Source organism: Ochlerotatus camptorhynchus, unplaced genomic scaffold (assembly GCF_037179485.1).
Source record: "Ochlerotatus camptorhynchus isolate MF236.1 unplaced genomic scaffold, CSIRO-AGI_Acam_v1.1 ptg000193l, whole genome shotgun sequence".
Classification (NCBI taxonomy): Eukaryota; Metazoa; Arthropoda; class Insecta; order Diptera; family Culicidae; genus Ochlerotatus; species Ochlerotatus camptorhynchus.
In genome coordinates, this window is record NW_027040683.1 from 1,598,445 (window position 1) to 1,611,023 (window position 12,579).

Here is a 12,579-nt window from a genome sequence, read left to right on the forward strand (position 1 = left end):
GTGATTCCAAGAGTGGCCAATGTGGTCAATGATTCATCTGAAGTTTATGGAAAGCCTATTCTTGAAAAACCATGAAGAATGAGCTGTCGCATGGCATGTTGTGGTGTAAAAATGCAATTGTCCCCTGCTCCAGGTTCCCCCGGGGGCATACTGGATGTTCCGAGAGGGGCCAATGTGGTCAATGATGCATTTAAAGTTTATCGAAAGTCTATTGACGAGAAACGAGCTGTCGCACGGCATGTTTAAAGTGAATAAATGATCTGCCCGCATTCAGAACCCTTCACCAGAACCGATTCCAGGGAAATGGCCATATCTCAGTTGATTATAGACCGATTTAAGTTCTTGGCATATGATTCGCTTTAGAAATGGTTCTTCTTTCGTTGTATTTACTAAAAATATATATATATATTTAACCAGCATCATATATAAAATTTCACCAAAAATTTAGTAAGTTAGACAAGCCCTCCGGAAACCCGGAATATCTCCGGTATCCGGTGACCAGGATTATTTTCGTGGCTACACCGTAGAACAATATTAGTTTTCCAGTCAAATGCTCTTGGAAGATTTAAAATCGGATCATATTTGACGAAATTACAACACTCCAAAGTTGACCAAAAATTTGCCTATCCTAGTTATTTTGAGTAACCCCTGTATGTATGCATTCAGATTGACATCCGAAGTCCCTACTATTTTACATACTCTGCACAAAAAACCAGTCTCGCCATGTCCCTCAATTTTTATGAATGGTGCCGGATTTAAAAATTATATTTTGTGCAGAGTATGTTAAAAAAGAGAGACCTCGGATGTTAATCTAAATGCATATATAGAGGTACCATAAGCGTTTTGCAATGTCAGGTATGCTATATTGAAGTCTGTGAGGGGGATATCACAAATCGAGTGTCATCAATATAAATGACATGTTGAGTGATTGAGTACGTGAGAGAGAATTTTCTCTCTCAAATTTGATTTTTTTTTTTGCTCTCTGATGTCTGCTAGTAAACTGAACGACAAAGTTCATGAATGAATTCTTTAGGTTGTCGTTAACTTGTTTTAACCCGAATATGTATCAAAGGCGTATTGTTTACACTTTTCCAACTTTATATATGGGAATTTTTATTACTTACTACCAATGGAACAGCGCCATCTGTGTGGAAAATAGCCTTGACTAAAAGGTTCATCGAGAGCCTTCTATGCCAACAAATGCATGAATGATACACTATGTCTAGGGAAGTCGTGAAAAAGTCCAACCCAAAAGATTTGCTCGATCGGACGAGTATCGAACCCGCCGCCTCTGACATGTTAATACCATGCCTTTACTGACTAGGTTATCTGAGGTACCAAATATCTGAGAAGCACTTCTGGGGAAAGCCGGAATACACTTCCAGTAGAAGTTGCAGCAATATTGAAGATTGAAACTAAAACTAGTTTCCGCGAAAAAATTTAAGAAAATTCCGAGAAAAATCAGAAAACAATCAGGACTAGCCGGAAGGAGGAGGAGTCAACAAGTTTCTAACTAGGATCAACACCCATCATGCGACACATCAAATTACATCAGAACTCAAAAATGAGATTCTTGTAAGCTAAACCGAGTACCCAGTATCACGCTGGTTGCATTCAACCATCTGGTGACACATCAAATAATATCAGAATTTATTGGTCACATTCCCGCCGATACCATTTAGCCCGCCGATTTTGACTGGTACCAAAACCCAATATGCGACACATAAGATCACATCAGAATTCGAAAACAAGATCAAAATTACATTGATCACATCCGGATCTAGTCCCGAGGGAGTGATCAGTTTCAAACTAGAGCCAAAACCCATCTTGCCACACATTAAATTACATTTGAACTGTAAAACATGCTCAAGTCAAAACCACATTGGTCAACACCTGGACATGTTCCGAATACCACCAGGGATGTTGCTCAAAATTTGATTAAGTAGGAAGGGTCAGATCTCACCGTAGTTGGATAAATTAAGGTTTTTTTTTTGCTTTCTTTATTTTATATAAAACCCATCGAACATAATATTTAATATAAAATATCACTAAAACGTTCTTTCCTAACTAGACTAAAAAACTGGTGACAAAATAACTAAGGAAGTCGTGCTACCAAAACCGGGAAGGTACTCGTAATGAGATAATTGCAAATACAGCAGTAATCTAAATAGGCTAAGGGTCTATTCTTAAACTATGAAAACAGAGGTAGAGTTTAAAATCCCTCAAAAGCGGTCCACGTAGCTTATGGACAGCCTTTAATTAGAAGCAAGTTTCTTCACTCTTCCAAAGTGTAAGAAAGGTAAACCAAGATCCCATACTTTCATCGAAACCGAGCAGATGCGCCTTGTTATTGCAGCACATTAACGCTCGCAATTTACACTTCCCGACCAATAGCTTTCGGAACATTTGCTTCAAATGCACCTTACAGAGCGCGCAACAACTTTGTGCGATTCCGTCCCGATTTTAGGTACACACATATTGCGCGTATGGATATTAAAATTAAATAATAAACATTTTCTGTACCGGGTACAAAGAAACCAGCTGTCTAACTGCCCCCAGGACCTAGTGGTAGACAGCCAGACTGAATTATTCTCAGTGCAAGTAGAACTTGTTTCTCGTCTTAGTTTTTTTCTTCGTCAAATAATCCTGTACTCGCCGACGGTGTATCTACAGATGTACGTACATATCATGTACGCGAAGTGAATGGAAAGCAATTACCTATAACCAACCGTGTGCCTGATGTTAGACATGCCTTCGGGATTAATCGAGAGGCCAAACATGTTGTTAGGCACCATATCCGTGTGTGCATGTCGGTAACTCGTAGGTACATCTTCAAAAGTAGAATTGATTCTTTGTTCGGAGCAGCGAGATGATGACGGCCAGCTGATAAGCCGGACCCCTTGGCAGTAATTTTTAAAAGAGGAAAATAGCTCACGCTTCTTCAGCATTGTCAAGACATCAAACGGGGATTTCTTAATCGATTGGAAATGGCGCATGTTTATTAAGAATGTGTCGGAAGCTCTTAAAATCACTAATTAAATTAAATTTATATTAATTAACCATTTAGCCAAGCTTTTGCTTTAATTTTCCATCAGATGTCACTGCTGTTGTTTGCGGTGACATCTATCGGAAATCACGCATAATATAAATCCTGATGAATGTGGGCGTCTTAGTGGAACACCTGTATAATGAGAGAGAGAGAAGGATTAGTATTTTCCATTTAATTCCACTACTTTATTTGCTTATCCTTGACAGATACGCGTATTTCGTCTACAATGTGCAGACTTCTTCAGTGTCTTGTACTACTACTTCTTACTGTCTTCTTCAGTCGAGTATTAGTACAAGACACTGAAGAAGTCTGCACATTGTAGACGAAATACGCGTATCTGTCAAGGATAAGCAAATAAAGTAGTGGAATTAAATGGAAAATACTAATCCTTCTCTCTCTCATTATACGCATAATATGTTTTCCGTTAGTTATTCACAGAGGACAGTGCAGTCAAACAATCTAGAAATACCTTTCACAGACTACAAAATAGAGCACCTGACACTGCAAAACATCCTTTTGTAATTGAATGAATACTGATTTGCTTGCGCCCTTTAACAATATGCTGTCGAATTCTGGATGATTATCTTTTGTTTGTATCAGAAATGATTGTAAAATATTCAGAGCTTTGGGGATAATTTGTGAGTAGGATTCCGAACAGAAGCCTTTCAAATGTATTTAGACTTAAACCCGCATGGGAATTTGCTTCATTAATTAGAATAACATATAAAGCTTTCAGAGGACAAAAATCTTGTCAAATGAATTAAAACTGAAAACTGAAGGTGAATTAAAATGCTTATTTCATAGATTTATTTTCAATTACTTAGTTAGTACTAGTCCTGATTGCGTCAAATGGGATTTGTCATTCATGGCGCAATCAGAAATAGCCCAGTTAGTTTGAATACATATACTAAATTAAATAATTTCGATTATTGATAATCATTAACGTATAAAATGTTCTTTTCAACATCAAATAATTCTGTATTTTTCTAAGTATCATATAGTAGTATCCTATTTGCTTATCTCCAACAATATAAGCCTGCTAATGGTCATCAAATTTTTTCACTGACAAATTAAAAAAAAAAAAAATGTTTTTTAATAGTTTCTATGATTTGAAATAGGGGAAATGACGGCTTCGGCATGCCAGACTATTTTCGGCAACCCAAATTGAAACACTATTTTCACTGGATTTTCTTACGAAAACACTTCGCTGAATGCATGCAAACGATTCTTTATGCTTTCAGCTTCAATTTGACTATATTTTTACCACTGAGAAAAAGCAATCTAGCAAGGTTTTCTTGAAATGAAACACACGCACTACAAATTGTAGCTGATTTCGAGTTGCCGATAATAGAACAGCAGATTTACATGCAGTTCAAATGGAACGGTTGCCGAAGAAAAACTGGTTGCCGACAATACTCGCTCTCACTAGAGAAGATTGAAGCTTTGTAAAAGCGTTTCAAAACAGTTTTTGACAATTCTTTCGACTGAAATTGTTAGAGCAGCTGGCAGCAAAAGATTGTAAACAAACCAATACTGCATATGTGTGCGTTCCATAGAGAAAAAAGCTATAGAAAGAAGGTCGCTGCTTAGGTTGCCGAGAATACGTAAATTCCCCTACCTCGGTATCTGAAGTTAAAGAAACTGTCAGGAAGTTTCCAGCTCTTTACAATTTGTCTCGATACGTTAACGTGTCACTAGAAAAAAAGTGTTAGATTTGGTTTCACAACCCTTCAAAATCTTTAAGAATTTTTGCGTAAGAATTGTCAAACTGGAGAAATCTTATCGTGAATCCACGTTTCTAGGTTAGATTAGCCTTAGGTTCGATTTTATTAGTTTATGCAAATTCAATAGTTTTAAGCACTAGTAGTAGTCGAGTAAAATACGCCCGGTACTACCCTAACCGTATACAATGGCTTTCGAACTGTGTGTAACGATGACTATCGATTCACCACTAGTTTTGACGTTCCTCCTCATCGCTTGTCACTTGTCATCCATGACAGATCGATCGGATGCGGCCTGCTGGAAACCGTGTCGATGTACATAAGCAGCGTCGCTGCATCGAAGGGTGTTGTCGTCACATACTCCCGCCCGTAAACCTAGGTGTTGTCCCAGATTTGCTGGAGGCTCCATAGGTTTACACAATTTTCCGACGTCCAACACTGCTAGCCTAACTACAGGTCACCGTAGAGCTCCACTCGCTGTGCACACTAACGGTGTATACACCGTGATCAATAAGTTTGGATACATTGTTTCGTGCACGTGTAGAAGACATTCTTCCAGGTATATACTAACACATGTGCATGATATACAGTTTCGTTCAGTTGTTGTTTACTTGTTACGCGCAAATTAGTAATTTAGGGAAATTGTTTTTGAACGGCGCCGCCATGGCACAATATTTAAAAGCCTGAAATCTTTTGGTGTTAAGCGTAACTTCATTTATAAGACCATCAAAAGGTCGTCCACGTTCGGTACGGACGCAGTGAAACATTAAAACCGTAAGGGAACGAATCCGCTGCAAAGGGCAACATTCATTACGGAAAATGGCTTCAGACCTGAACTGTTCCTATAGATCGGCTCACAATCAGCGAATCCAAACACACAAAGCAACCAACAATACAGACAAAACGGTTGCTGCGACTACCATGACAAACTCGCTCTGTAACATAGCTCGATCGGAGTGGTAGAAGGATAATGATATACAGTACTTGTCCGCTAACTGGGCTAAAAACGCAGCCCAGTTAGCGAATTCCACTCGCTAATTGGACTGGCTTATCAAACGTAAAAAAAAAACACACACTAAGGGGAATCTCAATGGATTGTTTAATCAACGTTAAAAAAAATTAATGCGCGTTGAATTGAAACAGTGTAAACATTTTTATTTTCATTTTCATAGCATTAAATTTTGCGAGTTTAGAAAAGCATAACGCTTTCGCTAAAAACGCTTTCAAGTCCTGATTTCAGTGTGAAATGAAAAAAAAAAAAAAAAATTATTTATATCAACGCTTAATATTCCATTCGAACGCCCCTCACAAATTTTGACAACATCATCGGATAGGGGCAACTATCACCTTTCCGAAAGTGGTATTGGTTTGCGTGGGCGTACTTTGGTTCGCGTGTAAAGGGCCTTAGAAAGTTTGTTTACAAATGCTTCTGTGCCGCTATCAAATGTTATGCCTGAAATGTCAAACTAAATGTGACGTCTATTTTTGACGTATAACTGCTTTTTACCTGGGCTACAGTTAACGAACGCCCAGTTAAAGAACACCCAGTTAGCGAACAAGTACTGCTTTGTTGCAATATAAACAGATGAGGACATAGCTTAATCTGAATCGATAAAATTGGTGGGGTTGTGTACAAGACACGACTGCATGATTGACGTAGACTACGTTAAGCTGTGTAGTGAAATTCTCGTGCGTTTTTCTAGATATTGATTTAAAATACAGTAGAAGTAACCTATGATTTCGTGTTTTGGATTTCCTACTTAGTAAAACTTGGTTAAATTCAGGACCTCATAAAAATGCGAACACATATTCTATTTCATTTGGTTCCTAAATAACAATCAGATAACAATGACCGTCATGATGCCTGATATTCCCTAGCACTTCAAGATTTCTAGGACACAAATCTTGGACGGTTGTGACATCACTCACGAAATTGAAACACCTTGTGTACTGGACTGCAACAAACGTGAAGTTCCAGTTTCTTTGTTATAAGTTTTGTGAGAGCTGATATCTGTACTCTTGAAATTTTTATGTGGTAATGAGATTGATCATAAATAAGGTTTCCTCAGCGATTCAACTTCAAAACGCTAAACGGAGTGCACAATTTTGCACCAATGTTATGCAACATTTCATAGTTGATCGGGATGATATCAATTAGCCATGAATCCCTCCCATCCTGTATCTACCGATTGAACAAATAAAAAAATACTTAGGCTGTGTTCCATTTGGAACATTTTCACTTAGATTTGACACTTCGAAAATAAATTAAGATGTTCGAAAATCCCTGTTGTTGATCGGCCGATTTTCGAGAGAGTGTCTGTTAAAATTGATTCCTTGTCTGTCAGAAATAAGTCTGCTGGATAAGCAGGTTTATTTGAAAATTTTCCATCCGTCAAATTTAAGTAAACATTCACCAAATGGAACACAGCCTTAATAACTATAACTATATTAATAGCACAGAATCGTTTCTTGTTGTGTTTGTTGTATTAGATGCGAGATAAAAACTTCTTTTATCGATATGTGTGCTGAAAATACCTGTGCCGAGTGGATTCAAGGAGAAAGTCGACGAAGAGAATCTTGTCAGTGTTACTTAGGATCTAATGCAATGTTCAGATAGAATTGTTTTGCTTAGCTGTAGCAATGTAAACAGAAAATCGATGAAGAGAATCGAACATTACAAGTAGGCCCTTTTGAACACTCACTTTCGAATTTCAGAACCTAGCACTGAAAAAAAAACTCGACGGTACCTCTATTTATGCTAAGAGATAAGCATTGCAAGTCCCTCCTAATTGAAGAATTATGCAATCGAACGGCTGGCTATGCCTAGCCCCCATAAGCAAAAAAAACTGGGGTACTGCGCTCGCAATATCACGCGTGATATTGGAACAAAATATCATGCTTGATATTGATTTTACAAGCTCCTTTGATATTGCGAGACTATTCACAATGTGCAAAAATCAAGCTGAGAGTTGACTCGACACAAAAATGATTCCATTGCACATCGTTTTCTTAGAAATAGAAAGCACCGATGGCAGACGCGAAGGGACTGCTGCAAGCCGTTATGGAAATTATGGTTGCATTCGGGAGTAAAGCAAAAATCATTAAACTCAATCTCACCACAGTTTTGGTGAGATTTGCAGTTGGTGAGTTTTGTTAGCTTGATATTCCGAGTTGCGATATCACAGCTTACAAAAACAACCGCAGTAGTTTGCTTGTTATTTTTGTCTACGAAAATCAAGCGTGATCTTGGGCGTTGGGGAGATTTGTTTTTTTGATATTTTCCCAACACTGACCGTTCTACAGCATAATTTTCCAAGTAGGAGGGACTTTCATAGCTAATCTAAAAGCATAAATAGAGGTACCGTCTGATAATTTCAGTGCTTGGAACAGAAAACTGCAATCTGTGTAGGAAAATCCTTCTTATCACCACAGAAACACCCCGTTCCCGTTTTCTTATGCAAAATAATGAATGTGCGTTCACATATCGCACGAAATCTTAAAAAAAACCATATTAAGATATTTTTTTAATTCAATCAATAGATTAAAGATGTACCGTTAATTGAATGGAGGGATTTCAAGCTGAAATGTTCTGATCGCGAAATATGGATGATCAATACCGAAATTATCCAAACCCGTTTTGTGTGGTGTGCTGCTGATTTTCAGTGTTGCTCAGTGGGAACTTTCATGAATAACGTAGTAGTTGAGGGAGGAGAGTTAAATTTATCTCGTGGCTAAAAGTGACAGATGAGTTATCGAATAACTCTGCTATACGAGCGTGGTTATTTCGGTCTGACTAGAAGTTAAATTTTGGTAACCGTGGCTGAGCTCTGTTTGAAAACTGATCGATTTCCGGCATTTTCGAACATTGAAAATAACTTTTGGAATGTCACGTTTAACCACGAGGTATATTTAACTCGGCAATTGGTACACAGCCCACGAAGTATTTCTCGGTTACTTTTTCGAAGGAACGTATCAGCTTTTGTGAACAACGCATTTGATCGTAGATTTGGCGTATCTAGTAGCTCACCCACGTATGCTAACACTACCATGAGATAGAGGAAATTTTCCCCTACCTGATATAGTGGTGTTAGTATGTGGGGCGAGCTATTAGTTATGCCAAACCGACGATAAAATGCGTTGTTTGCAAAAGCTGATATGTCCTTTCGAAAAGTAATCGAGATTTGTAGTTATCATTCAGCCAAGGAGCGCTTGCGCCATCGAGGCGACGCTGCTACCAGCAGCCAGTGATCTCGACGGGAACGACGCGCAAAGTTCGAGGTGCAAAACTCGAACGCTGCGCGCTTGACAGAAACCGCCTTCCTACTGCTGCTACTGCTGATGCTACCTGCTTACCCGCCGTCCAAAGCGAAAATGAGTTGAGGCACATTAGCAGCGCTGTTTTATAGCTTTTCAGATTTAAGCAGCACGATGTGCAACCAAATAGTACTTGATTATGATGACTGGGTTTGGGGAGAACGTTTATTTCATGAAAACAGTAATAAATTATCACTTTTTATTTGTCCAGATTAAAAAAAAATATATAGAAAAACGGTTTATTGCAACAGCTTACGAAAGGTATTTCCTATCGATTGGTGTGTTTGGATTTTAATTTCATCTATAAATGACAAAGTTATAAGCGTTCAAAATCTTACACCTTTTCGTGGCGGTCGCAATTTTTGATTTTCGATTTACCCCAGTACCTTCCCGTAAGACGTAGTCTACGTCGAAAGACGTAACAAAAAAATTCCCATTAACACACGTATATCATCTTCGGCTTTACTTTCTGAAGCAGCTTCCCAACAATTTGCTCGTTTCCTTCTACCGTCCCGAGTGAGCTGTGTCGCACGGACTGCTTGTCATGAACAAAAGAAAAAGATTATATCATTATTGCTTTCCACTTCTGACATACGCTACATTCGGTTCGTTGATCGCTTGTCATTTTATCATTTGGAGATATTTTTGATTCCTTGCTCACAATATTGCTTTTAAGAAACGAAAAGTTCATGGTATTTCCGCATTATCAAAGCAAAAGAGATTGGATCGAACTAATTAGATACTATCGCGGCACGCTGGTCACGAGTTCATTTTTCTGATGAGAAACTATTTGTCCTGGAGCAGTCTCACAACCCTCAAAATGATCGGATCTGGGCATCAGCGAAGGAAAATATTCCTGCGTCCAAAATAAATGTACCTCGATTTCAAAGTGCAGCTTCAGTGGTTTGGGTTTGGGGTGCAATTTGTAAGCGTGGTAATCTACCTTTGATTTTCATTGATAAAGGGTTAAAAATCAATGCCGTGTATTATAAAACGGAAGTTTTGAAGAAAATGTTTGCCCCAAACCTACGACAGCTCCAAGGAGAAGATCACTATGTGTTCGAGCAAGACGGAGTGCCAGCTTACACAGGATATATTGTTCAGGCCTGGTGTAGAGACAATTTGTCGGATTTCCTGGCGAAGACTGAATGGCCTCTCAGCTCTCCTGATCTGAATCCATTGATTTTTTCGTTTGGTCATACAGGCTATCAAAACTGAAGGATCTCAAAATCTGATATTCGGATCAGTTCAAGGCAGTTATCCAGAAATTTTTGGGACGGAATGCCCATGGAATCAGTGCGTGCTGCCTGTGACAGTTTCGAAAATCGTTTAAGACTGGAGGAGGAGGAGGAGGAGTCATACCGAAACATTTGCTGTAGATAATCTACATAAAGAGTACTTTCAATTTAATATATCAAGAAACTCAATAAATAATGGTTGTGTTATTTTAATGTATTTTAAAAGTGTCTCCGAACTTATTGATCACGGTGTAATGCAAAAAATGGTACAGGCATCGAAAGCTCTCAATTAACAACTGTGGAAGTGCATCTAGAACACTGAATTGAGAGCACGTAATAAGCTAATGTGCTTGTTTTAAAAGCATTCCCTATATATTATTGGAAATTTGGAAATTGTGTTAAATTTCCTATAAGAATTGGTCAAGAATTTTTGATTTGAGTAGCTCAAAATGTCTTGGTGAGTAGTTTAGTTGAGAAGTACAAAACGTTGTAACGTCACGCAACATGGTCGCTCACCAAATCATTTTGAACAACTCAAATCATAAGCTCTTGGTCAATTCTTATAGGAAATGTATCACACTTTCCAAATCTATTTATTTTCTATATATCTATCTAACTTTTTTGTTAGAGGAGGAAAGATGGTGAGCAATTTATTTTTGAAAAGGGTAGCATGGAACAAAAAAGTTAGAAAATCACAGTACTCAGGAATGGATCGAAATAGTTCATTCAAGTTTGCAACTTGTCGATTGATGCGATACAAACCATAATATAAGAGCGCTTTTTTCATTAAATATCCCTTTAGCTGTTGATATCGGCGTTGATGGTTGCACCGTGCTAGAATTAGATTCGCAAAAATTCCTCTCCTACATCCCTTCTAAACTGCACATTTCTTTTCTCCCTCTTGTTGCAGGTTTCGATGCCACCCTCGTTGGTCACATGGGCCCGCTGTCGCCTCAAGACATGAAACCAGATCTCAAACCGGATATATCGCTGCTGAATGGAAGCGTAGGTCCCTTCTCGCCCGGCAACAACTGCGGCCCGGCCAGCCCGGGAGCATTCAATCAACAGGTCGCGGCAGCCCTTCAGCAACAGCAACAGAATGTCAACAGTCTCAACAGTCAGCAGCAAAATTCCGGGGGTGGAGGCGGCGGCGGTGGTGGTGGACCCACAACTCCCACCAACATGAGCCAACAGTATCCGCCAAATCACCCGCTCAGTGGTTCCAAGCATTTGTGTTCGATCTGCGGCGATCGGGCCAGTGGAAAGCACTACGGTGTCTATAGGTTAGTTTTGGCTTGCTGGCCTGGCTGTTGATGGAAGACACCCATCTAATTAGATGCAAATTGTGATCTCGACCGCCCTCTGGCGTGGTGTGGCTTTTAGAAGTTAGGTAGTGGAAGGGTGGAAGATGGAAAGGAATGCCATTAGAGAGCGCGTACTCTTCCCTCTGTTCTAGTGCGGTACGGTGTGCACTCTCGAGAAGGAACGTGAAAATTATACGACTGACCTCGACATTTGCTTTTCACGCTCCGGTCCGGGTTGGCGTTAGACGAGAATGATGCATCGTCACCAGGAGCGCAAAGACCACGATGCTGCAGATTAGTGATCGTGCAGTATATAACGGGGGCGTGTGCAGGTTTTTCTATAGTGAGGAAACGGTTCAGGCTTCTATTTCCTAGGTACTTTTATAAAACGTCTTGAAAGCAATGTGCACTAACCTACTGCTCAACCCGCACCTAGGGACCTCCATTTGATTCAGTCACGGCTGGAGTGCTACAAATCGAGCATTTTAATTTTTATCATTATTAATATAACTCAAATCTATCACGACTGCTCGCTAGATGCTCCCGAGTGGCGCGCACTGGTCATAATTAATTACTGCGCGAACAGCCAGTCCCGGCTGACGTGACATTTAAACGCGGTCCCTCTATCGCTCCCCACAGCCAAATGGGCAACGTGCAATTTGCATCTAGAAATGATATAAATTAATCGCTGTGTACTCATTTGCATTTGCATCCAACTCTGCTAATTTGTTTGATTGTTTCTGCCCCGCAGCTGTGAAGGATGCAAAGGATTCTTCAAACGGACGGTACGGAAAGACTTGTCCTATGCATGTCGAGAGGACAAAAACTGTACGATAGACAAACGCCAAAGAAACCGCTGTCAGTACTGCCGATATCAAAAGTGTCTCATGTGCGGCATGAAGCGGGAAGCCGTCCAAGAGGAGCGGCAGCGAAGTTCGAAGTTTTCCATCAAG

At 39.5% G+C, this 12,579-nt stretch overlaps 1 protein-coding gene across 1 annotated transcript in view; it reads left to right on the forward strand.

Annotated features, from left to right (window-relative positions):
• usp (ultraspiracle) overlaps nucleotides 1-12,579 on the forward strand; it is a 195,747-nt gene that overhangs the window by 41,230 nt on the left and 141,938 nt on the right. The window contains exons 2-3 of the mRNA XM_065223588.1: nucleotides 11,233-11,605; nucleotides 12,378-12,579. Of these exons, the coding sequence (XP_065079660.1) occupies nucleotides 11,233-11,605; nucleotides 12,378-12,579 (575 nt within the window). The remainder of the gene's footprint in view (nucleotides 1-11,232; nucleotides 11,606-12,377) is intronic.